The sequence below is a fragment of the Ranitomeya imitator genome, chromosome 3, assembly GCF_032444005.1.
Source record: "Ranitomeya imitator isolate aRanImi1 chromosome 3, aRanImi1.pri, whole genome shotgun sequence".
NCBI classification, from domain to species: Eukaryota; Metazoa; Chordata; class Amphibia; order Anura; family Dendrobatidae; genus Ranitomeya; species Ranitomeya imitator.
Window position 1 is genome coordinate 826477083 of NC_091284.1, and position 27859 is coordinate 826504941.

Consider the following 27859-nt stretch of genomic DNA (forward strand, 5'->3'; position numbering starts at 1 on the left):
TCAGTAGGTTGAGGATCACTGCAGGCTGTAGGCTTGTCGGAAGAGATGAGTCTTCAGGTTCTTTTTGAAGGTTTCTATGGTAGGCGCGAGTCTGATGTGTTGGGGTAGAGAGTTCCAGAGTATGGGGGAAGCACGGGAGAAGTCTTGGATGCGGTTATGGGAAGAAGAGATGAGAGGGGAGTAGAGAAGGAGGTCTTGGGAGGATCGAAGGTTGCGTGTAGGTAGGTACCGGGAGACCATGTCACAGATGTATGGAGGAGACAGGTTGTGGATGGCTTTGTATGTCAGTGTGAGGGTTTTGAACTGGAGTCTCTGGGCGATAGGAAGCCAGTGAAGGGCTTGACACAGGGGAGAGGCTGGGGAATAGCGGGGAGACAGGTGGATTAGTCGGGCAGCAGAGTGTAGGATGGATTGGAGTGGTGCCAGAGTGCTAGAGGGGAGTCCAGAGAGTAGGAGGTTGGCATGGGCAAGTTTCTGACATCCCATATTTTCTTGCCTATTTAAATAATAAAGTTATGTCCGCACATGGATACGTCCGGCGGACGGCACAATATATAGGTACAATGGGATGATAAAGGGAGAAGAAGCCTCTAACAGTCTTGAGCGGTGAATGGTGCACCTCCTGACAGCAACCTGTGCCTGTCCCTAAGCTCCCCTAACGCCCTATGTGGGTCCTCTCCTACCCACAGTCACGTGCCTAGTCCCTGGCTGTCACCTCTATTAACCCTGACTAGTGCACTGGCCACATAGGACGCTAGCCTTGCCAGTGCAGATGGTAAAAACACAGGAGATGTGACAAACAAGGGACAGGCAAAAAGGATACAACTCAGCTCAGAATATGCAGCAGGAAGAATCTCAAATTGTTCAACGCAGACTAATTGCAGACTCAAAGAGATTCCCTACTAAATAAAAATCCTGAAAAAAAACAAAAAAAAACAACTACACTATATTATATTTTCTCTCTAAATATCAGAGGAGCTTCTGGTCTGAATCTCAGGAGGGCGAGAACGTTACACTATTAATGCAGATTTACGAGTCCAATATTATTGTTGTTGTTGTTATTTTTTATCTTCTAATCTGTTTGTTTTTCCTTTATTGTAGTGATTTTTTTTCCAAACACCTTTTTTTCTTCCTCGCCTGCATTTCATTCAGACTTTTGAGAAGCATTTTATAAGGTTCCTTCCTTCTTTGCAGCATAGTGTTTAAACCAAGTCTAAGAACTGCACTTGTGAACGAAACGCGTCTGTATCCTCATTTTCCTGTGTCATCCATCACAGAGGATGTTTGTTTCCTTTATTTTGTATTTTTTTTCCACTGATTTTTAATTCTTCTGGAAATAAAGACTTCACGATTGTGACCCCGTCTCTCTGAACCGTGTGGATCAGACACGGGATCAACTTCTTCCTCCACAGGTGAGTGTGAGCGAGCGTCACATAGTGGAAACACATTTGGTTATCCGCAATTTTGGAAAGGTGGTAACAATTTTGTTCGGCCCCATTTTGTTTTTTTGTGACATTATGTCTAATTTTCCTTTTTTCCTCTTATTTTTTTGTGTTGTTCCAATACACACAAAAGGAATAAAGATGTGCATAACAAAACGTGTGGTAGTGAAATAATTTTCTGGGAGAAATACTTTATTTTCTGGAACAATTTCAAGGGTGCCAACACTTTCGGCCGTGACTCGGTGTAGAAACCTGTTATGATCTGGTGGTTTAGGAACAACATGAGACAAGCTCTGAAGGAGGTGGTATCTGTAATATCATAAACTATCCTAAAATTGTTAATCTTTATTAATACATGGAACCTACACGTTGGTTCACACCACAGAAGGGACAAAAAATGACAAAAAACAAAAAAATGTGCTCAAAACCCAACACTAAGTATAAAAATGGGGTATGCTATGTATCCCTGGTGAGTACTACACTCACAGCCTGCCTAACTGTGGAGGTTGGCACCCTACAGGGGAACGTACTGGCACCCCCACTCCGCGGCGGCTGTCCCTGGATTCCTGATGTACCCTACGATAGCCACGGGACACCCACTACTCACAGCCTAGGGCCCACTGCAGGCTAGACAGAGATATTCCTACACTAAGGGAACACTAGATCCCCATAAATAAAAACAAATGTGAAGAACACATAAGGCAAACAGATATTAACGTATTGTTAGGGAGTACTTATTGGGGCACAGTCTTTTATAGGTACATTCCGCCAGTCGTGGCAGATCCCACTGACTATGGCTGAACCTGTAGAACAGTGTCACCCAAAAAAGCGCAGATGTGCAATCACATATCCCGATACTATGATATAAGCACTTATCTCCCTCTGTACGTAGTTTGCCACAGACCACAGCGCCTCTACGCGTTTCGCCCTCTGCGGGCTCCTCAGGAGGCAAGATTCATTGATATAGTGTGTCCTGATGCGGTGTCATTTGTTTTTATTTATGGGGATCTAGTGTTCCCTTAGTGTAGGAATATCTCTGTCTAGCCTGCAGTGGGCTCCACAGTTAGGCAGGCTGTGAGTGTAGTACTCACTAGGGATACATAGCATACCCCATTTTTATACTTAGTGTTGGGTTTTGAGCACATTTTTTTTTTTGTCATTTTTTTGTCCCTTCTGTGGTGTGAACCAACGTGTAGGTTCCATGTATTAATAAAGATTAACAATTTTAGGATAGTTTATGATATTATAGTTGAGATCCTATTTGGCATTATATTGTTTTCTATATTTAGGAGGTGGTATCTGTACTGACCGCAAACCCTGAACCTAGCAGCGCAACTAGAAATAGCCGTGGGGGGTACCCGAGACTCCCTAGACCCCTCGGCACAGCCTAAGATCTAACTTCCCCTAAAGATGGAAACAGGAAACCTATCTTGCCTCAGAGAAAATCCCCAAAGGAAAGATAGCTCCCCACAAATATTGACGGTGAGAGGAGGGGAAAATAACACACGCAGAGATGAAATCAGATTTTAGCATAAGAGGCCAGTCTAGCTTGATAGATAGGACAGGAAAGGATACTGTGCGGTCAGTATAAAAACTACAAAACAATCCACACAGAGTTTACAAATTCTCCAAACCTGACTAAAGGTGTGGAGGGTAAATCTGCTTCCCAGAGCTTCCAGCTAACAGAAAAAATCCATAATGACAAGCTGGACAAATATAGAATGCACAGAACAATAAGTCCACAACATGTGGACTGAAATGAGCAAAGCCAGAACTTATCTTAGCAGAACTGGTCAGGAAACCAGGAGAATCCAAGCAGAGATGTGAATCCAGCCAGAAAACATTGACAAGTGGCATAGTCAGAAGACTAGAGCCAGGTAAATGTTGTGAATTCTGTGGCAGAGCTCCCTCCTGTGGTCACAAGTGGTACTTCGGCTGATTCTCTGTGAGCTTCCGTTGGTAGAGGAAAGTGGTACTGCGGCTTCTGAGTTTCCTTACTCAGGTGATGTGGTGAAGTCGTTAGGTGCTGCTCTATTTAACTCCACCTAGTGCTTTGATCCTGGCCTCCAGTCAATGTTCTAGTATTGGATCTGTTTCCTCCTGGATCGTTCCTGTGGCCTGCTGCTCTGCATAGCTAAGTTCTGCTTTGCTATTTTGTTTGCTGTTTTTTTCTGTCCAGCTTGTCTATTTGTTTTTTCCTGCTTGCTGGAAGCTCTGGGACGCAGAGGGTGTACCTCCGTGCCGTTAGTTCGGTACGGAGGGTCTTTTTGCCCCCTTTGCGTGGTTTTTGTAGGGTTTTGTGTTGACCGCAAAGTTACCTTTCCTATCCTCGCTCTGTTCAGAAAGTCGGGCCTCACTTTGCTAAATCTATTTTATCTCTACGTTTGTCTTTTCATCTTAACTCACAGTCATTATATGTGGGGGCTGCCTTTTCCTTTGGGGTATTTCTCTGAGGCAAGGTAGGCTTATTTTCTATCTTCAGGCTAGCTAGTTTCTCAGGCTGTACCGAGTTGCATAGGTAGCGTTAGGCGCAATCCACGGCTGCCTCTAGTGTGGTTGGAGAGGATTAGGGATTGCGGTCAGCAGAGTTCCCACGTCTCAGAGCTCGTTCTTTGTTTTTGGGTTATTGTTGTTGAGGGAGGATCTAAAGTGATCCTTCACGGTTGACTCAGTGATTTCCAGATTAATTTACAGGGCGTTGCCGGCAACTGAAAATGACCAGACGGAGACTCGTGCCTCTGTGTGGGGGATCGAGCAGATCTCTGGGCCCCCGTTTTATTGTCTGACTTTTCATAGTCATAGAAATTATACTTCAACCAATCAGCATAAGAACACGTTCACAGTTCTTAACCTATAAGAATACAGGAAAAACTTAACCCATGAGGATACAGGAAAAATGGGAACTACAGATATGGTCATGTCTTTTTGGCATAGAAAAACATATTAACAGATGCCTCAGTCTTGTATAGCGATACCCCCACGAGTCTCTTATCTGGCTCGGCTCGAATTAGAACACTCAAGGTCTTTATACCAATTATGAACCATAGACTAGCTGAATAACAAAATGTTATCTTCGTGAGAAACAGGACAGTTATTTCATAGCAGCTGTAACCTTCTACCTAAGTAAATAACAGAATTTATCTTTAACCAAAAACAAAATGGAGTCAAAGCACAAAATGGAGAATCTTTCATAATTTGTTCCTTCACATTCCCCCCTAGATAAATTTTGTTAATTAATGTCCAGCATCAGAGGTACTATCCCAAGCTATAAGCTCGAGGGGTACTGGTCTTCACATGACTGGTGCCATGTTACCAGCCATGGCTGTTGCGGCGTACCCGTCCCCCCTGTATACTAGAATTTATGAATAACAATTATTGATAACAGTGATGGGGATCTTTTGAAGATAGCCAAGCGCTTGGCTTCAACATCTTCATCAGGTAACTTTGTGAAATCGGTGTAGAGAAAAGCAGGCGTGGCAACGCTTTTGGTTTCATCATTAGTTGTTTTAGTGCAGAATTTCCTAATACATACAGAAATACACCAAAAAACAAGTTTTAGTATTACATACATGACAAGGATAAAGGCAGCGATATATAACAAACTTTGTAAGATTCCAGCTATCCAGCCGCAAGTCCCTCAACCAATTGGCTGGATTAAGAAAGGAGAAGGTGTCTGCCCACCAACTGTCCTTATTACGGTCATTGTCTTTATCATATTAATCTCTGAGTCTTTGAATATCTTCTAACTTATGTGAATACTGGCAGCCATCTTAAATACAGTTAAATTTGCATTAGCAAGCATAAGGGGAAAAACTTATTGTTTCACAGCATAAGAATATATAAAAGTACAAACGAGTATAAAGATATATATTTTCAACTTGACAATCCCCCCTAAACACTAAGTTTTTCCCTAAAAAGAAAGTTCCTTCGAGACTGTCCATGTGATGGGGAAAGGGGAGGTGGATTTCTTCATCCAGACACCTCAGAAGCTCTCCCCTTGTGAGAGGCCTCCAGGCAGCTGAACCCTTCACTAGCTTCACATGGAGTTCTCCCGCTGTCCCTAAACTAACTCTCTTAGCAACATCTGAGAATAAGGGGTTTTGTCTAACTTCTTGAGGGGGACGTACTTGGGGATGTCCCCTGGATCAGTGCCATCGTACTCTGGTGGGTCTACTTCTTGGTTGAGGAAGGTGCCAGTCGGAGTTGCCTCAGTAATAACCTTTTTATACAGGGGAATAACACAACAGAGGATTATCGATCCAACTACAAGGAGAGCAATCAGTACCAGACAAGCTTGTTGAAGGAGTCCTTTAAGCCCACCCAACCAGCCGGAAAAGAAAGATATGTCTACTCCTGCATTAGTTTTTAATTCTGCTGCTAACCCATTTATCTTTTTAAGGGCTATCATGGTCTTTCCATTTACCCCAGAGTTCTGAGGGATATAGGTACAACATTCCTCTCCCACCATCCCACAGACTCCTCCTTTCTCAGCTAAGATCATATCAAGGGCTAGTCGGTTTTGGAGGGTCATTCTAGTGTTAGGGCTCAACTCCTCAACTATACCTTGGAAAGCATCACAGGTAAAATTGACAAACCTTTGTTCACTGTAATATATGTAATTGATCCAATCAACATTTTTATTAATCTGCACCTGTGGGATTACAGAAGCAAAACCAGCATAGATCTGGTTCTGGGCTTTAAATTGGTCAGGCACCCCCCTTGGCACTCCAATGCCATCGACCTATATCAATGGATTTTCTTCATAACTCATGTGGAGCTGATCAAGACTTCTCCTCTTTCTGGTATATTCATCAGGTGTCTCTGGATCCCAAGGTAAAATCTTGAACTGCATAGCTAGTTTAACAAGGGTGCATTGACCTGTCCAGGTATTAGGCAACCTAGGACGGAGCTTACCATCTCCACATAACCAATAAATGTCGTACATATACTGTATATGATTAGCTAGCAAGTCAGTATCTAGGGAACTGTTCTCTTTGCAGAAACCTGTCTCGAAGACCCCTACTGGTGTACCTGTAGTGTCTTGGGAATTATAGCAGGTATAATTATCAGCTAATACGGTTATCCCCCATAATCTGAGCAATCAGTGGGCTTTAAACCCTTCAACAGATTCATAACACAGGCAGTGGTATTAAGTATATCCAATATATCCCAAATTTGATCATCTGGATAATCTGTGGCCCTAACCAATTTATCCCACATTTGTGTAATCATAGGATAAATGAAAATAGAACTGACAATTTTATTGGCTATACCCATCTGTACTATTAATTTTTCATGATATTGTACAAACTTATTATTCAAGGATGTTGGAGAATTTAGGCTGTCCCATGCGGTTACCAATATTATTATATGGAAATACGAAAAACCAAAACATCATGTCCCCTTATTTGCTACTAGTCTGTTTGACCAGCTTGCAGTGCGATACGTGGATCCACGTCGGCCTTCCTTACAGCTTTACTGACATAGGAATAATGAGGACTTGGTAGGGACCATCATACAAGGGTTCTAGTCCGTGTTTTCTGACATAGCTTTTCACGACCATAAAACCACCAGGCTTCAAATTGTGACAAGTGTCGGTTTCTGCTGAATCTGGAAGGAAAGAAGAAACTAAAACATAGGTGTTAGCAACATTTTTACTAAGCTGAATAACATATTGAACAGCACGGTCAGTTTCTTCTGATAACTACTGAGACTGAAAATTTACAACTGAGAACCTAGCACCAAACAATATCTCATATGGGGACAGGCCATGTTTTGCAATAGGGGTAGTACGAATGTGTAAGAGCCCTGGCCATGGAGCCGTAGTCTCCTGCATCATTTTGGTCAATTGTCCCTTCAGTGTGCCGTTCAGCCTCTTAACTTTCCTACTAGATTGTGGATGGTACGGAGTATGGAGGGTTACAGTGGATCCAAGCATTGTCAGAACCTCCTAATACACATGAGAATAAAAGTCCGGGCCTTGGTCACTTTCAACAACTTCTGGAACACCATATCTGCATATAACTTCCATCACCAGTTTCTTTGCTGTGATCTTTGCAGTCATGTTGGTAACGGGGAATGCTTCCGGCCAACTGGAGAACATGTCGACAACCACCAGACAATATTCATACCTTCCAGACTTAGGCAACGTGATATGGTCCACCTGGAGCCTTTGGAAAGGATAGTCGGGCTTAGCAAGATGCTTCGGGGGTACACGTTGAAGTTGACCGGGACTGCAGGTCTGACAGATATTACATGCACGGTTGATTGCTGTCAGGACTGTAGAAATACCTGGAGCCCAGTAGAATTTTTGTACCAGGTCAAGGGCCTGTTCTTTCCTCCAATGTGTGGGCCCATGTGCCCACATGGCAATAGCAGGGTACATCCGCTTAGGGAAACACACAAGTTGGTCCTTTTTCCAGAGACCATTGTCCATACGTGCTCCATCAGCCTTCCACTGCTTCACTTCTTCCTTTGGAGACATTCTCTGCATCGTCATTAAGCGGTCTCGCGGGGTCCGGCAGAAAACCTCAGTTTGGCATAGATCATCAGGTTCCTGTAGAGTCAGTGTTTCTTGTAACTGTTTACGCTGAGAGCGTGTGGTCACCATAGTTGGTATGGGCGGTTCAACGGGTAGGAAAGCAGCAGCTTTTGCTTGCATATCCGCAAAGGTGTTACCAACAGTCTGTGGCCTGTTCCATAGTACCATGCTCCTTAACTTTGATAATGGCCACCTGGGTAGGTAATTTGATTGAGTCCATGAGGGCTTTAACAGCTTCAACATTCTTCACTGAGTCCCGGCGGTAGTAACAAACCCTCGATTGGTCCATAGGGCTCCAAAATCATGAGCAATACCAAATGCATACTGTGAGTCCGTATATATTAGCCCGCCTGTCTTTGGCCAAAGTACATGCAGTAGACAGATCCTGAAGTTCTGCTTCTTGTCCTGACAGGGAGGGAGGGAGGGAGTGCAGCTCCGTGCACTACAGTGTCTTCCATAGTAACAGCTTATCCGGTGTGGAATCTGCCAAAATCATCACCATATCTGGAACCGTCTTTCAGGGCATTGTAGAGAGGTAGCATTATGCGGGATGCGTCCGGTATTCACTGACAACAATAAGTACATAGTCCAAGAAAACGCTGGAGCTCAGTCTCATCCTTTGTAGCTGACGGCTATTTTCCTTTCTTCTGTGAGGTGTCTGGCACCCTGAAGGAGACAGTGACCCAAAAATATCACTTGACCAAGGCAGAACCGAAGTTTCGAGGTCGAAACCCGACCGTTCAGATCTGCCAGATACTTGAGAAGACTAACAGTGGCAACAATGGCTTCCTGCTCTGTTCGTGCACACAAGAAAAGATTACCCACATACTGAAGCAACGTGACATAGGGATATTCTAACTGCCAGGGTAAGAGACACTCGCCCATATTTTTTTTCAAACTGATTGGGACTGTTTTGGGCCCCTTGTGGCATAACTGTCCACGTCAATTGTCATCCCTGATAAGTGAATGCAAACAGAAACTGGCAATCTGGGTGTAATGGAATGCTGAAGAAGGCATTGGCGAGGTCGATGACTGTGAACCAAGCAGCATCCTGAGATATCTGGGACAAGAGTATGTGGATTAGGCACCACCAGAGTTTCTAGAACAGTAGCTGCATTAACTGCCCGTAGGTCTTGTACCAGCCGGTACACAGGGGGTTGGCCGGGTGGGGTCTTTTCCTTAACGGGAAACAAGGGCGTGTTACATGGAGAAACACAGGGTACCAGGGCAACATTATCGAATAACGTTTGTATTTGCCCCTTGAGGCCCCGCTCCTGATCATGTTTCAAAGGGTATTGATGGACTTTGGGAAAAGGGGCACCAGGTTTGAGAAACACTTTTACTGGTTTTACAGGTATTATTGGGGTGAATCTGGGCCTATCAGGGTCATCATAACCGTGGGAAGGGCATGTAAGATATACATCTCATTATGTTCATCTGCATAGGGGTTATATAACATAAATACCATTTGACCATCATCTTGGAATTATACTCTGGAGCGGAGCTGTGATAATAAATCTGCCCTCAGTAATTTTACCGGACATGAGAGAGAGATTACGAACTGAGCAGTGACTTCAGGGAAAGGTCCCACAGGGATGGGTTTTGTAAGAGTCTATTTATTGGGTTTACCATGTACTCTAATTAAAACAAGCTCTTGATCTGAGAATTAACATAGCAAGGGAGATTTCCAGACACAGGGTTAAAATGGATATTGAAGTATGAGACTGGATTTGTGTAAGGGAGGGGGCTGGAGCTGCAGCCTTTTGCTTGGGCCACTGATAAGGAACCAGCTGCGTCCTTGTACTGAGCTGGGGGCTAGAGAGCGCAGCTGCTTGATTTAACCTCTAATTTTACTGCTGATACAGAGCGGGTTAAGTTCTTCTGAAAACTTTTAATTACTTTTAGTGCATCGTCAGGAGTGGAATTCTCGATATCAGGTCTGACTGACATTATTGCCTCTGACTGACATTATTGCCTCTTTCAATTCAGATTTAAAACTCGGACATCAAAGCTACCACAAAAACGTGTGAATGGGCTTTATTATACAGTGAAAACCCCAGATCTTTATACACTACCATAAGACGCCCATAGAACTTCTCGGCAGTCTAGGATATATTGGTGCCTTGGGGTTAAGGGGCACAGAGCTTACAGTCGGGAGAAGAGACTTAATTTCCTGGGGAGGGACCATATTACCTAACAGGGAGCCCCCCTGTACCAAATTTCTTATTGTTTGCTTTCCCAACACATTAATCTCAGTCACTTTCTCAGTTCCTTCCTGCACCACAAACATCCAGTTTTTGTTTTGTCATAGTAATAGACAACTTTCCTTTTTTTCAATGTAACAAAAACAAATCCGAATTCACTTCTCTGTTAATCCTTAATCTGCTATATATCAACCACTCAACTTGAAGCAGGTGAATCTTTTACCAATCTTTCAATCACTTACACTGATAACCAAACAATCTCTTACATGTTTTCTTCTAAAATAGGCACAATTCTTTCACTTTCAAATTCCAACTTGAACTTACGATATTTCTTTCTAATTCAATACAACATTGTACTATTGCACATACTACACAACACAAGAATAGAAAATTCCGAGAGGACGCAGCGACTCGCCCCCTCCATACCAGAAACACAGAACTGATAAGAACATCACAGCATTCCTCAACACAAAAGAAAGCAATAGCGCAGATGTTTGACCCCTCCCATCCCAAATTTCACACAGAGACGGAATACAGCAATTCTCAGACTTAATTAATTTCTACAAAACCTTCATTACACAATTCATATGAAAAACCAGACCACCTTAGAAAAACCAATGATTAAGAATATTTTCCTCATCTTTGGGCTAACAATATCAGATTCATCACACAAATTCAAAGTCTTCTCTTACTTCCATGGAAACATGATTCTCCTTTAGAGCTAAATATCCTTACTTTGTCGTGCATAGTACCAGAGCGGCCGTATATAGTCTATTCCACTAGGTTTACCTGTCCCCCACTGGGACAACCCAAAAACGCGGTACTCAGTGAAAGGAGGAGGGCGTCTTAGACTTCCCTCCGAATACCTCTGGATATATATATACTGTATACTTCTATATATTCCTGAGTTACGTATCCTACCCAATCTTCGATCACCTCACCGCCTGATTCTAACAATGATCAGGAATTCAGGATATTTTGACTATAAAGAGAATTACATCACTGGTCAATCCGGGGTGTCCGTCCCTTATGAGGTACAGTTCGAGCACTGGGCTCCCAACGGAACTACACCTCTATATGATTCCACCCCAAAATCACCCACCATCGGGGACAAACCTCAGATCCTCTTTGCAGCAACAAACACAGGAAAACCACACCAAACGGTCAGTCTGGACAGTATAACTGCCAACGTACCGTGGTTGTTGTGGGGGATGATCAGTCCCAATTTTCCAGTGCCTGTGTCCGCTCCGAGGGTCCTTTGTCTTGTTGTCCTCCGGGGGGCAGAGGCGTTCCTGGTTGGGGCCCCACGTTTCGGGCGCCAAGCTGTTGAGGGAGGATCTAAAGTGATCCTTCACGGTTGACTCAGTGATTTCCAGATTAATCTACAGGGCGTTGCCGGCAACTGAAAATGACCAGACGGAGACTCGTGCCTCTGTGTGGGGGATCAAGCAGATCTCTGGGCCCCCGTTTTATTGTCTGACTTTTCATAGACATAGAAATTATACTTCAACCAATCAGCATAAGAACACGTTCACAGTTCATAACCTATAAGAATACAGGAAAAACTTAACCCATGAGGATACAGGAAAAATGGGAACTACAGATATAGTCACGTCTTTTTGGCATAGAAAAACATATTAACAGATGCCTCAGTTTTGTATAGCGATACCCCCACGAGTCTCTTATCTGGCTCACTCGAGTTAGAATACTCAAGGTCTTTATACCAATTATGAACCATAGACTAGCTGAATAACAAAATATTATCTTCGTGAGAAACAGGACAGTTATTTCATAGCAGCTGTAACCTTCTACCTAAGTAAATAACAGAATTTATCTTTAACCAAAAACAAAATGGAGTCAAAGCACAAAATGGAGAATCTTTCATAATTTGTTCCTTCACATTGTCAGGTCACTGTATGTGCGCTGACCTCTATGTCCATTGTGGTACTGAATTACCTTATCATAACAGGTAAAATAGCAGAGCCAGGAGAGACGATTAGTGAAAGCAGCTGCTAAAGCTAAACCCAAGGAGCAGCAGTTCCACTCAAAACCGCCAGAGGGAGCCCAAGGGCAGAATTCACAAAAGTGCCATTTACAACCACCGGAGGGAGCCCAAGAACAGAATTCACAACAGAAACCCTCTGGACTCTCCCCGTTCCCATGTATGAAGTCTGCAGCAGACATCTCTTTCCCATGCAGTCTGGTCCTTCGGGTCTTAAATATCTGCAGGTACCATATTTTTTGGACAAAAAAAGTTGGGAGAAAATGGAGGTGCGTCTTATAGTCGGAATATACTTACAAACACTGTGGCGGCAGCAGGAGTCGGGTGATTCTGCGGCTGTCCCGGTTCGACGCTGCAGGGCGATGATCACACTCTCTTCCCAGGCTGATGTGGCGGAGCTCTGTGGTGCGGGGGTCTCCGCCGGCATTTTGCGGAGGCCCCCGCACATCCATTGCTGCGATGCGGTGGCCTCCAGGAAAATGGCCGCTGGGGGCGGTGCATGCTCAAATTGTAATCTTGGCAACGAGATCTCAATCTGAGCATGCGTCGCCCCTGGCGGCCATTATCCTGGAGGCCACTACATAGCAGCAATGGATGTACGGGGGCCTCTAGGCTTTCACATAATGCCGGCGGAGACCCCCGCTCCACAGAGCACCACCACCTAACCTGCCGCACCAGCCTGGGATGGAAGTCATCACCGAACACCTCCTGTGCCCACGCTCCACCAGCGCTGCCAATCCCCCCAGTAAGCTGAATTCGGACTATAAGACGGACCCCCATTTGACACATTAATTTTTTTTCCCTATTTCCCTTCTGAAAATTTGGGGCGCGTCTTATGGTCCGCTGCGTCTTATAGTCCGAAAAATACGGTAATTTGCACCTGAGGACTGCACTCATTATTTCCTCCATCGCTTTTCTATGTGGCATATAAACTCTTTTTACTGGTGCAAATTAGGAAACGCATTTTAATCACATCTCAGAGATAAAGAGCAGGAGGTTTAATTAAAAATAAAAAGAAGTGTCTTATATACGGGTCCTGGTCATGTGACTACGAACCGCCACACAGTGCAGGGGTAGAGACCCTAGGAAGCAGCCTCCGGCGTGTGACCCCTCTTCTTCCTCAGCCCCTCCATCCTCCTCGTCTGATAGTCCTGCATACAGTTCCTGAAGTCCTGCACTTGGTCCTGGCAGCGCCTCCAGTCCTGGTGCTCCGCCATACACTCCTGTACCGCGTAGTGAAACGCCGTACAACCGGTCCTTGCGATCATCTGATCCACCGGGTCCTCCTCGTCCTGCTGCTTGCGACTGCGGTCGTGAGGTTGAGACGTTGGGACAGCCATGATTACTGCAAAACAACAGAAATTGGCTAATTAAAGGGGTTGTCCACGTTCGGGAACATTTTGTATGAACTAAATGCAGGTATTGTGGGCTAAAAATAATTTTTGTAACTGGGTTTTATGACACATTTGACACCATTTTGCCTTCTATAACCTCTGGGGAACAATGTCTATCGCTGACTGCACAATGAACTGACTTAGGACAACTCCTTTAAATATGTCCGGCGATGAGGATAGGGAAGCGAGTGGCACCAGAGAACCCTATTAACCCTTTAAGAACACAGTTTTGATTTTTGCGCTTTTGACTTTTTCTACCCCAAGTGCCATAACTTTTTCTTTTTTTTTTTGCACAAAGCTGTAGCTTTATTGATACCGTTTTGGATGCCAGGAGACTTTTTTTTTTAATCACTTTTTATTATGAAATTTTAAATATACGAATTTTGTGTTTTTTCATTTTTTTTATGCCTTTTCCATTATGGGTAAAATAATGAAACATTTTGATAGATCGGGCGCGGAGATGCCGAACATACTTTTTTTTAATTTTTATTAATTTTGGATCGTTCGTGATACAAAGTTTTGTGGTTTGTTTAATATCTTTAAAAACTTTTCAATTATTTTTTTTTTAGACTCGGTCCTTTTGATAGTTGGATCGTTTGCGCTGTAATTCCGCGTTATTGCGGTTTATATCTATAAATCGCCATCTGTTCTGCAGGAAAGATATATATTTTGGTATCAACCACTGAGGACTCTCAATTCTCAATATTTTTCCATCTGTTCTGCAGTCTATCTGCCATTTTATAGGGAACCTTTGCTGGAGGGGGCTGAGACTGCAACTATGGACTCCACCTTAGATCTCTAGGGGGGTTCCGTTCACTGACATCGAGGACAAATCTTGGAAATAATCACAAATTATAATATAACAGAAAAGTATCAACTATTACAATATATAACACACACACTATCAGGCAGGCTGGGGCTTGTGGTCCCTACAGGCAGTGAATAAAGGACGTAACAACCTGTGTGCTCACCTGGACCCGTCTCGCCATTAACGTGTGTCTGTCACTGTGTCCTCTCTTCAATCCTGTTCTACTCTTGAACTAAAACACTGTTATTTTACTAGTGTCCTTGTTTCTCCTGTATCCATCGATGGCCGCCGCCATTTTTTCGTAGTCCAATTTATGATTGTCTCCAACACAGCAGAAAACACCTTGGCAAGAGACACATATTGCTCCTTCACGGCGGCCTCTAGTGGTGGGAGAGCGCTACTTCCTGTTTATTATAATCTGCCGTGACGACCACTTCCTGTTATGAATTTGCCTGCACCAAGATGGCCGCCAGGATTTCTATCCAGAGTGACTGGGCTGCCTGTCTGAGGTGGGGGCTGCACGTGAATAATGGGGGGCGACAAACCTTTTCAGTCCGACATGTTGGTTGTTTTATTTTAGTCTATTCTACCTATGGGCCGTTGTAAGAGGCCCTGACCACGTGGATATTAATAATTCTCAGTGTGTCCTGACACCGTTCACCTCTTACTGCGTGCTGGGAATTGTAGTGCCATAAACTTTGGGGACCTTTAAGATTTGTTAAAGGGGATGTCCCCCCTTTTTTTTTTTTATTTAATTGGATGTATTTTATGCCAAAATTAATGTTTGTGTTAGGTTTAGGACACACTGATAGGGAATGTAGATTGTGAGCCCCATCGGGGACAGCGACGATAATGTGTGTAAAGCGCTGCGGAATATGTTAGCGCTATACAAATGAAGAGATTATATTAGTGTTACACATTCTGCCCCGGTTCCTCCTGTCTCCTCATCCATCAACGTTTGTAACATTACGAGGCTGAGGTTCGTTTCTGATTCGGCAATTTTTTTTTTCTTTTCTGTTTTTTTTTTTTTTATAGGTTTAAAAACAAATAATAATCGTCACAATAATAACCTACGATGCAGCGAGGAGCCCTGATGTGAAGACACGTAACAGCTACGAAAATTATAAAACTGGCGTTGAAGAAAGGGTTAAATGACTTTGGGCCACTGATCTCACACTAATAGATGTCATTTAACCCCTTATACACATCAGTTACTTATTCAAGTGACCAAAATCAGCCTTTAGCCCACTTTGATGCCAGTTCTGATGACCAGCACCCATTTGGGCCGGGCTGGAGGGTCCTGGGTTTGATGTGGGGCTCCCTGTTCTATATGTATACACTGTGGTATCAGTGGCCCAATGGCATTTATCCCTTTCATTAACGCCCTTCGGTGCCCACTTTGATGCCCATTTTGGTGCCAGTTTTATAATTTTTGTAGCTGTTAAGTGTGTTCACATCAGGGCTCCTCGCTGCATCGTAGGTTATTATTGTGAGGATTATTATGTGTTGTGAAACCTGTAAAAAAAAAAAAAAAAAAATCGCCGAATAAGAAACGAACTTTATCCTCGTTACACACACACACACACACACACACACACACACACACACACACACACACACACACACACACACACACACACACACACACACACATATATATATGTATACAACAACCCCCAGAGCTCTTCCTCCCGATTTCCCATCCCTCCACCTCCAAAACCAACTTCTCCACCATTACAGAAGATCAACTCTCCACTCTACTCTCAAGATCGCATCTCACCACCTGTGCTTTTGACCCGATCCCATCCCACCTCATCCCAAACCTCGCCACAGTCTTCATCCCAACCCTAACCCATCTCTTCAACTTATCTCTAACAACTGGTGTTTTCCCCTCAAGCTTTAAACATGCCTCCATCACACCTATCCTCAAAAAGCCCTCTCTTGACCCACCCTCTGTATCTAGCTATCGCCCTATATCACTTCTCCCCTATGCCTCCAAACTACTGGAACAACACGTCCATCTTGAACTGTCCTCCCACCTCTCCTCCTGCTCCCTCTTTGACCGCCTACAATCAGGCTTCCGGTCACACCACTCCACTGAAACTGCCATAACTAAGGTCACCAATGACCTCTTAACCGCCAAGAGCAAGCGACACTACTCTGTCCTCCTCCTCCTCCTCGACCTGTCGGCTGCCTTTGACACAGTGGACCATTCCCTGCTGCTGCAGACCCTCTCATCCCTTGGAATCACAGACTTGGCCCTATCCTGGATCTCATCATACCTAACAGACCGGACATTCAGCGTCTCCCACTCACACACCACCTCCTCACCTCGCCCCCTATCTGTCGGAGTCCCACAAGGTTCAGTTCTAGGGCCTCTGCTCTTCTCCATTTACACCTTTGGCCTGGGACAGCTCATAGAATGTCACGGCTTTCAGTATCATCTCTATGCTGATGACACAGAGATCTACATCTCTGGACCAGATATCACCTCCCTACTGACCAGAATCCCTCAATGTCTGTCCACTATTTCATCCTTCTTCTCCGCTAGATTTCTGAAACTTAACATGGACAAAACAGAATTCATTGTCTTTCCCCCATCTCACGTGACCCCCCCAACGAACCTATCCATTACAGTAAACGGCTGCCCACTCTCCCCAGTCCCACAAGCTCGCTGCCTCGGGGTAATCCTTGACACTGATCTCTCCTTCAAACCACATATCCAAGCCCTTTCCACTTCCTGCCGCCTTCAACTCAAAAATATTTCACGAATCCGTTCATTCCTCAACCATGAATCTGCAAAAACCCTAGTCCATGCCCTCATCATCTCTCGCCTTGACTACTGCAACCTCCTGCTCTGAGGCCTCCCCTCTAACACTCTCGCACCCCTCCAATCTATTCTAAACTCTGCTGCCCGACTAATCCACCTGTCCCCCCGCTATTCCCCGGCCTCTCCCCTCTGTCAATCCCTTCACTGGCTCCCCATTGCCCAGAGACTCCAGTACAAAACCCTAACCATGACGTACAAAGCCATCCACAACCTGTCTCCTCCATACATCTGTGACCTCGTCTCCCGGTACTTACCTACACGCAACCTCCGATCCTCACAAGATCTCCTACTCTACTCCCCTCTTATCTCCTCTTCCCACAATCGTATACAAGATTTCTCTCGCGTATCACCCCTACTCTGGAACTCTCTACCACAACATATCAGACTCTCGCCTACCATCGAAACCTTCAAAAAGAACCTGAAGACCCACCTCTTCAGACAAGCCTACAACCTGCAGTGACCACCGATCGACCAAACCGCTGCACGGCCAGCTCTACCCTCACTGTATCCTCACCCATCCCTTGTAGATTGTGAGCCCTCGCGGGCAGGGTCCTCATTCCTCCTGTACCAGTTATGACTTGTATTGTTTAAGATTATTGTACTTGTTTTCATTATGTATACCCCTCCTCACATGTAAAGCGCCATGGAATAAATGGCGCTATAACAATAAATAATAATAATATATATATATATATATATATATATATATATATATATATATATATATATATATATATATATATATGTATGTATATGTATATGTGTGTGTGTGTGTGTGTGTATGTATATGTGTGTGTGTGTGTATGTATATGTGTGTGTGTGTATATATATATATATATATATATATATATATATATATATATATACACACACAAGTTATATTTTGCAATGAATGAGAAATACGGTGTTTCAAATACACACACATATATATATATTTCATATATATATTTCATATATATATATTTCATATATTTTATTTTTAAAACATTTTATTTTTTATTTATATAGATATAGATTTTTCTATACACTTTTTTTCTATCTGTATATAGTTTTAATATGTTTTATTTATTTTCTTAAGCCAATAAGAAAATTAAATAAAAAAAATTAAATAAAAATCCTTCTAAGTTCCCCTAGGTCTGATTGCTTGTAATACATACTACAGTGCCCCAATATTATTTTTTTGTTTTACTATCAACTGATATAATCTTTTGTGAAACTCACAATGGTGGTGTCTGGGGCCCTTCAGAATGGCCCGCAGCTGCCATGGTGGCCCGTCTGGGCCAATAAGTGTTGGATGGGGACAGTCAGAGATTGACTGCAGCATTTACGTGGTTAAACAATACTGAACATGGCTCCTGTGGCGGCTCCACAATGGCTAGGTATATGAGACGGAGAAGAAAGGGGTTTAGAAAAAAAATCAGATGTTTCCCTACTGGACCCCCTAGGTTCTGCCCTTGTTCCCCGCCGGTCTCTTCTCCTGGCAGGGGGACGTCATGTGACCACTGTAGCCAATTAGCAGTTACGTTCCGTCTGACAGTGGAGGAGACCGGCGGGGGACACAAGCAGCGGTGTGAAGGAACACCGCGGGTCCAATACATAATTTATTTTGAATTCTTACACCACCTCTGTGGTTTTTGCCCCTATGAGTCCCTTAGAAGCACATAACAGATTTTCCCATTTTGTCTTTCAGGAAGGCGGAAGGAGAGGCGTGGGTCTCGTGCAAGATCCCAGGTAAATGTGGCTGGGAGAGGGCGATCTACAGGGGCCGAAGTCCGGGCAAGTCGGCTCATCCCCCAGGAGCTTCCTGTTAGGGGATGTCGCACCCTGCTGTAGATTTAACCTGCAGCGACCCCTTGTGGAGGAAATGTTGTACTACATGTCACATAAATGCATTCCACTGTAATATAGGAGACCTCGGACCCCGGGAGGAGAGAAGCCCCCAATGATTTGAAGACAACAGAAATCTGCTTATCAGGGGGGAATGATGAATTCTTAAGAAGCCGTCGATGCAAGCCTTAGTTTCTGATGAGATAATGCATAGTGGCCAATCTGAACAAGCAGAGCTGCAGTGTAAAGCACGGCGGAGGGATATAGTAGTAGCCTAGTTGTAGGATAAAGTTTGGCAGCTCCAAAGGTAGACGTCAAGATGTATTGGCAGGGTTGAGGCAAAGTCTTATCGGGGGCACGGTGGTCGTCCTTCAGGTTTTGCAGCAATGAATATAAATAATAAACCCGGTAATTATTGAGGAGTCCTGTGTGTTACAGGGAAGCCGACGGTCTACGGGGCCCTGAAGTGTGAAGGAATCGGGCCTGACGGGATCCCCAACGTCACCTCCTCCGAGGATTTCTCTGTTCTCGAAGTCACTAAGGTATAAAATATCCAGAGAATAAACTTCTGTAAACCCCAATAACAAACCAACAGTCGTCCATAGACGGCAGCGCAAAGACGTAGGAAACCTGCAGTAACCATCTCCTCCGTCCTACAGAAAAGTCTCCTCATCTCCTGCCCCGCGGAGAACGTCGCCACCAAATTCCTGGCTCCCTACACCAGCTTCCCGAGAGTCCACGAGAAAAGTGTAAGGTATTCTCATCCCTTGCCTGTCACTGACAATAAGATACAAGACTATAACTAATACTGCCCCCTAAGTACAGGAATATAACTACTATAATACTGCCCCCTATGTACAAGAATATAACTACTATAATACTGCCCCCTATGTACAAGAATATAACTACTATAATACTGCCCCTATGTACAAGAATATAACTACTATAATACTGCCCCTATGTACAAGAATATAACTACTATAATACTGCCCCTATGTACAAGAATATAACTATTATAATACTGCTCCTATGTACAAGAATATAACTACTATAATAGTGCTATGTACAAGACTATAACTACTATAATACTGCCCCTATGTACAAGAATATAACTACTATAATACTGCTCCTATGTACAGGAATATAACTACTATAATACGGCCCCCTATGTACAAGAATATAACTACTATAATACTGCCCCTATGTACAAGAATATAACTACTATAATAGTGCTATGTACAAGACTATAACTACTATAATACTGCCCCTATGTACAAGAATATAACTACTATAATACTGCTCCTATGTACAGGAATATAACTACTATAATACGGCCCCCTATGTACAAGAATATAACTACTATAATACTGCTCCTATGTACAAGAATATAACTACTATAATACTGCTCCTATGTACAAGAATATAACTACTATAATACTGCCCCTATGTACAAGAATATAACTACCGTATATACTCGAGTATAATCTGAGATTTTCAGCCCAAATTTTTGGGCTGAAAGTGCCCCTCTCGGCTTATACTCGAGTCAAGGTGGGTGGCAGGGTCGGCGGGTGAGGGGGTGAGGGCGCTGAGGCATACTTACCTAGTCCCAGCGATCCTGGCGCTCCCCGCCTGTCCCACGGTCTTCTGTGCTGCAGCTTCTTCCCCTCTTCAGCAGTCACGTGGGACCGCTCATTAAAAAAATGAATAGACGGCTCCACCTCCCATAGGGGTGGAGCCGCGTATTCATTTCTCTAATCAGCGGTGCCGGTGACCGCTGATAGAGAAAGAGGCTGCGGCACCGAAGACCGTGGGACAGGCGGGGAGCGCCAGGATCGCTGGGACCAGGTAAGTATTTTATATTCACCTGTCCGCGTTCTAGCCGCCGGGCGTCGCTCCATCTTCCCGGCGTCTGCGCTCTGACTGTTCAGGTCAGAGGGCGCGATGACGCATATAGTGTGCGCGGCGCCCTCTGCCTGATCAATCAGAGCGGAGAGAGACGCCGGGAAGATGGAGGCGCCGGGACCGGACGCTGGGAGCTGCAAGCAAGAGAGGTGAGTATGTGTTTGTTTTTTTTTTTTATTGCAGCAGCAGCAGCAGCGGCACAGATTTATGTGGAGCATCTATGGGACAAAATGAACGGTGCAGAGCACTGTATATGGGGCACAGCTATGGGGCACAATGAACGGTGCAGAGCACTATATGGGGCACAGCTATGGGGCACAATGAACGGTGCAGAGCACTATATGGGGCACAGATATGGGGGCAGTATGAACGGTGCAGAGCACTATATGGGGCACAGATATGGGGGCAGTATGAACGGTGCAGAGCACTATATGGGGCACAGCTATTGGACAATAATGAACGGTGCAGAGCACTATATGGGGCACAGCTATTGGACAATAATGAACGGTGCAGAGCATATATGGGGCACAGATATGGGGCACAATGAACGGTGCAGAGCACTGTATGGGGCACAGATATGGGGAAATAATTATCTATTTTTATTTTTGAAATTCACCGGTAGCTGCTGCATTTCCACCCTAGGCTTATACTCGAGTCAATAAGTTTTCCCAGTTTTTTGTGGCAAAATTAGGGGGGTCGGCTTATACTCGGGTATATACGGTACTATAATACTGCTACTATGTACAAGAATATAACTATTATAATACTGCTCCTATGTACAAGAATATAACTACTATAATAGTGCTATGTACAAGACTATAACTACTATAATACTGCTCCTATGTACAGGAATATAACTACTATAATACTGCTCCTATGTACAAGAATATAACTACTATAATACTGCCCCTATGTACAAGAATATAACTACTATAATACTGCTCCTATGTACAAGAATATAACTACTATAATACTGCCCCTATGTACAAGGATATAACTACTATAATACTGCCCCTATGTACAAGAATATAACTACTATAATACTGCTCCTATATACAAGAATATAACTTCTATAATACTGCCCCTATGTACAAGGATATAACTACTATAATACTGCCCCTATGTACAAGAATATAACTACTATAATACTGCTCCTATGTACAAGAATATAACTACTATAATACTGCTCCTATATACAAGAATATAACTATTATAATACTGCTCCCTATGTACAAGAATATAACTACTATAATACTGCCCCTATGTACAAGAATATAACTACTATAATACTGCCCCTATGTACAAGAATATAACTACTATAATACTGCTCCTATGTACAGGAATATAACAACTATAATACTGCCCCTATGTACAAGAATATAACTACTATAATACTGCCCCTATATACAAGAATATAACTACTATAATACTGCTGCTATGTACAAGAATATAACTACGATAATACTGCCCCTATGTACAAGAATATTACTACTATAATACTGCTCCTATGTACAAGAATATAACTACTATAATACTGCTCCTATGTACAAGAATATTACTACTATAATACTGCTCCTATGTACAAGAATATAACTACTATAATACTGCCTCTATGTACAAGAATATAACTACTATAATACTGCCCCTATGTACAAGAATATAACTACTATAATACTGCTCCTATGTACAAGAATATAACTACTATAATACTGCCCCCTATGTACAAGAATATAACTACTATAATACTCCTCCTATGTACAAGAATATAACTACTATAATACTGCCCCTATGTACAAGAATATAACTACTATAATACTGCCCCTATGTACAAGAATATAACTACTATAATACTGCTCCTATGTACAAGAATATAACTACTATAATACTGCTCCTATGTACAAGAATATAACTACTATAATACTGCTCCTATGTACAAGAATATAACTACTATAATACTGCCCCTATGTACAAGAATATAACTACTATAATACTGCCTCCTATGTACAAGAATATAACTACTATAATACTGCTCCTATGTACAAGAATATAACTACTATAATACTGCTCCTATGTACAAGAATATTACTACTATAATACTGCTCCTATGTACAAGAATATAACTACTATAATACTGCTCCTATGTACAAGAATATAACTACTATAATACTGCCCCTATGTACAAGAATATAACTACTATAATACTGCCTCCTATGTACAAGAATATAACTACTATAATACTGCTCCTATGTACAAGAATATAACTACTATAATACTGCTCCTATATACAAGAATATAACTACTATAATACTGCCTCCTATGTACAAGAATATAACTACTATAATACTGCTCCTATGTACAAGAATATAACTACTATAATACTGCTCCTATGTACAAGAATATTACTACTATAATACTGCTCCTATGTACAAGAATATAACTTCTATAATACTGCTCCTATGTACAAGAATATAACTACTATAATACTGCTCCTATGTACAAGAATATTACTACTATAATACTGCCTCCTATGTACAAGAATATTACTACTATAATACTGCTCCTATGTACAAGAATATAACTACTATAATACTGTCCCTATGTACAAGAATATAACTACTATAATACTGCCCCTATGTACAAGAATATAACTTCTATAATACTGCTCCTATGTACAAGAATATAACTACTATAATACTGCCCCTATGTACAAGAATATAACTACTATAATACTGCCCCTATGTACAAGAATATAACTACTATAATACTGTCCCTATGTACAAGAATATAACTACTATAATACTGCCCCTATGTACAAGAATATAACTACTATAATACTGCCCCCTATGTACAAGAATATAACTACTATAATACTGCCCCTATGTACAAGAATATAACTACTATAATAGTGCCCCTAAATACAAGAATATAACTACTATAATACTGCCCCTATGTACAAGAATATAACTACTATAATACTGCCCCTATGTACGGTAATATATCCCCTATAATTCTCGGTGTGGTCTTTGCAGGTCACGTGTCTGGATGTTTCCAGTGGCGGTGGTCTCGGCGTCTCCACTAGCAGCGATGGATCGATGAAGATCTGGCAGACCAATAATGGAGAAACGCGGGTGCGCCATTCCTGGCTATTATTTACGCTGCTTTTCTTGCATGTGTTGTGCGGTTTGGCGCTTTTTTTTATAGGGACAGTTGCTGCCTGTCTGAGTTTTCGGCTTCTCGTCCCCCCTAGAGAGTCCTGGAAGGTCACGTCTATGATGTGAATTGCTGCAGGTTCTTCCCCTCCGGGATGGTGGTCCTCAGTGGCGGCATGGATGCCCAAGTGAAGATCTGGTCTGTGGAAGACGCCAGCTGCCCCGTCACCTTTAGAGGCCATAAAGGAGGTTGGTCACCGTTTTGCGTACTGAAGCTCCCCGCTCCTTTACCTCTATAGTCGCCCACAGGAATCTGATGTGACCTCCCCCCCCCCCCCCAGGTGTTCTGGATTTGGCCGTGGTGGAGCGGGGAAGGAACGTTGTGTCCTGTTCTAGGGACGGTACGGCCAGACTATGGGACTGCGGGACATCCTCCTGCCTGGCGGTGGTGGCGGACTGCGGCGCCGCCATTAACGGGATCTCCGTTGGTGTCGCTGATAACGCCATTGACCTGGGAACCCCAGAAACGCCCCCGAGTAAGTACAAGGGGGAGCGGCGAGGAGTGACACCTGACTGCAGGGTCCGACTACGCTGGGTTTGTTTGTAGTCTGTTACCATGGAGTCTCATAGGCCTGCATTGTAGCTGCATACTCAAAACTTAATCACTTGTAAATTTGTCCTTTTTTTTGGCTGCAGGTGACCGGGAAATCGGGAGTGAGGGAAAGTTACTGCTGCTGGCGAGAGAGGACGGGAAGCTGGAGGCCAAGAGTCTGCAGAGCCGCCAGTCTGTAAGTGACGACTCGGAGGTCTGAGCCCTCATCTGCATGGGATATGATCATTTTCGTTCCTATCGCACCAAACTATTGCGCAGCACTTTACACAGCCATGATGGGGTGTAATATTCCTGGTGGTCTGATTGTCACTGCCTGCAGTCACCACCAGAGGGAGCTCACTGCACACATCAATGCACCTTCCATTGCAATGTCCTCCCTCTGGTGGTGATAAGAGGAATTGATCAGCTTGGAAGAGAAAACAACATTTACCATCTCGGGGTCTTTTACATTGCAGGTCTTCACCTTTGACGGCGCAGACGCCTTTAACTGTTGCACTTTCCTCTCCAGCGTGAATGTCTTAGGAGGGGGTCAAGACGGTAATATCTACCAGCTGGACATCAGAAACACAAAGTAAGTGACCCCCCCCCCAAACCTTGTGTTGAACCGTCGCAGCGCAGCAAGCGAGTTCCGTCATCATTTATTGCTTCTTCATAGAGTCCCCGTACAGACCGTGTTCCGGTCCGGAGCTCCGGTTTTATCGCTGGTGCCTTTCAGGGAAGGTTTCGTCGCCAGCCAAGGTACGGTAAGAACACAGTAGGACGGTAAGACCTGGAGTCTCATCGGTTTTACTCCATTTTTACTTTTTTGGCTCCGGCTTTGTGTGCACTGCTACGTTAGGACATCGTGGAGCCGCACTATGAACGCTGCGGTATGTTTTCTTCCAGGGGACGGGACGTGTTTCATCCTCCAGCAGGATCTGGATCACTTCCTGGAGCTCACAGATCCCGACTGTGATCCTGTATATAAGGTAAGATCCGCCATATTGTATCACGAGGGCGAGATATGTTACCCCCTAAATAGCCCCACACACAGCTAGAGAAGTCCGGAATCCTCAGTTAGGGGATTACTCCTCATTGTTCCGAACCAGTGTAATTTCTATTTCCAATAATCCAGAAAGTCCATTAGTACAGCACCAGGTCAGCAGTTCTGGATATTGATGCCTTGTGTCAGCAGCACAGAGTATTACAGGAGAGGAGTGTGCCGATGATGTGGCAGATGACAGCAGTCCTCCAGCAGCACAGAGTATTTCAGTAGGGGATTGACCTCCTGTAACCGGTCCCGCGTCTGTATCAGTCGTGTTTGTCTCCGCAGGTCGCCGTCTTTGAGAAGTCTGCGTACACGTGCTGCCGGGACGGGATCATCCGGAAATATCAGCTGGCGGATCTGTGAGGAGCGCGGACTGGGGGTCCGGGGCGCACTCTGCTACGGACATCGCTCACAGCTAATGGGGGGGTTTCTGCCCATCTGCTACAAGTAATAAAATCAGCGACGCCTTACCACCATGGTCCCCGATCTTTGTTGGCAGGCTGCAGTGGTGACGTCACAACTACAGCTCTCGTGACCGCTGCAGCCAGTCACTAGGCTTAGCTGTGACGCCGATATAAACCACACAAGACTGCTGAGCTCAATGATTGGCTGCAGCGGTTATGAGCGATATTGTCACCAAAGCAGCCTGTCTAAAGAGACCGGGGACTGCGGCGGAGGGCCATTAACACCGATATAATCCTAACCTATGGGCAGGAAAGAGAAAAATGGAACATCCCATTAGGCTAGCCGGACGTGCGGCAGAGCTGCGTACCTTTACGTTTTCAATTGATCGGTAAATGTAGCGGAATCCTCGTGTAACGAAAAGTTCTGCAACTTTTTAATATATCTAGTGCTTCAGTTCTGCAACTTCTATGTTACTGCTGCTTGCTGTCAGGGAATAGACACCTTTCTGTTTACATCCAAGGTCTGCAAAGCTGAGGGTGCGCCTGATGTTTCCAGGAGTCGGCAGCCCCCCAGCTGGGCCAGACTACGACTCCCAGCGTGCTGCTGCTGTCAGTGCATGGTTGGAGTTGTAGTTATCACAACAGCTGGAGAGCTGCAAATTGGTAATTCTCCTATGAGGCAAATGCATGACATCGTGTCTGTCCTAATAGTTGGTTACAGTGTATCAGCGCAGGGGCCCTACAGAGCTGATTGTAACAGAACTTTGTTTTTATCCAACTTTTCTGAAATCAGTCCACATGCCAAAATATCAATATTGATTAATTTCCATGGTCACTTAGAAAGTCAGTGAATTTTTTTTTTTTTTTTTTATTAAGCAGCACGGTGGCTCAGTGGATAGCACAGCAGCCTTGCAGCGCTGGAGTCCTGGGTTCAAACCCCACCAAGGACAACATCTGCAAAGAGTTTATGTTCTCTCCGTGTTTGCGTGGGTTTCCTCCAGGTTCTCCGGTTTCCTCCCACATTCCAAAGACATACTGATAGTGAATTTAGATTGTGAGCGACAGTGGTGATAATGTGTGCAAACTGTAAAGCGTTGTGGAATATGTTAGCGCTATATAAAAATAAAGATTATTATTATTATTATTAAGTTTTTAAAAAAAAAGGCGTTGTTTCATTCATGTCATTAAAATCTGTATTTTTCCACCCTTGTGTTACTGCGTCTTATATGGTGGAAAGAGCGATACAGGATCTGAGCAGAGACTATAGAGGGGAAGAAGAGAAGAGCTAAACGAGAGAGTGTGGGGAGAGGCGAGAGAACGGAGCGTGCGGGGGGATAGCCGAGAGAGAGATAACGGAGCGTGCGGGGAGAGCCGAGAAACAAAGAACAGGGCGTGCGGGTGAGAGGAGAGAACGGAGCGTGGGGAGAGCCGAGAAAGAGAGAACGGAGCGGGAGGGGAGAGCCGAGAGTGAGAACTGAGCGTGCAGGGAGAGCTGAGAGAGAACGGAGCGTGTGGGGATAGCCGAGACAGAGAGAACGGAGCGTGCGGGGAGAGCCAAGAAAGAGAGAACGGAGCGTGCGGGGATAGCCGAGACATAGAGAACGTAGCGTGCGGGGAGAGCTGAGAGAGAACGGAGCGTGCTGGAAGAGCTGAGAGAGAACGGAGCGTGCGGGGAGAGCTGAGAGAGAACGGAGCGTGCGGGGAGAGCTGAGAGAG

General features: G+C 44.1%; 1 protein-coding gene and 1 long non-coding RNA gene across 2 annotated transcripts; one reads left to right on the forward strand and one right to left on the reverse strand.

Moving 5' to 3' along the window:
- Positions 1-4175: 4175 nt before the first annotated feature.
- LOC138671336 (uncharacterized) lies at positions 4176-14638 on the reverse strand. The gene is made up of 2 exons (XR_011319452.1): positions 14555-14638; positions 4176-13534 (listed from the first exon to the last, which is right to left on the reverse strand). It is a non-coding gene; the product is annotated as an uncharacterized lncRNA (long non-coding RNA).
- A 186-nt stretch (positions 14639-14824) lies between these two features.
- Positions 14825-27347, forward strand: PAAF1 (proteasomal ATPase associated factor 1). Its single transcript, XM_069759435.1, has 12 exons — positions 14825-14900; positions 18912-18952; positions 19487-19590; positions 19708-19797; positions 23980-24078; positions 24198-24348; positions 24441-24635; positions 24796-24887; positions 25168-25283; positions 25368-25450; positions 25598-25680; positions 26025-27347. Exons 1-12 carry the CDS (start codon positions 14854-14856, stop codon positions 26100-26102), a joined length of 1179 nt encoding a protein of 392 aa, XP_069615536.1. The 5' UTR covers positions 14825-14853; the 3' UTR covers positions 26103-27347.
- The last annotated feature ends 512 nt before the right edge of the window (positions 27348-27859 follow it).

What these genes read in the sequence shown, in the direction of transcription:
- PAAF1 (XM_069759435.1), top strand. Translation starts at nt 14,854, where the DNA reads ATGGCCGCCAGGATTTCTATCCAGAGTGACTGGGCTGCCTGTCTGAG. An exon ending in GACTGGGCTGCCTGTCTGAG is followed by an intron (nt 14,901 to 18,911) that starts GTGGGGGCTGCA and finishes TTTGTCTTTCAG; the next exon opens with GAAGGCGGAAGGAGAGGCGT. An exon ending in CGAGAGTCCACGAGAAAAGT is followed by an intron (nt 19,798 to 23,979) that starts GTAAGGTATTCT and finishes TGGTCTTTGCAG; the next exon opens with GTCACGTGTCTGGATGTTTC.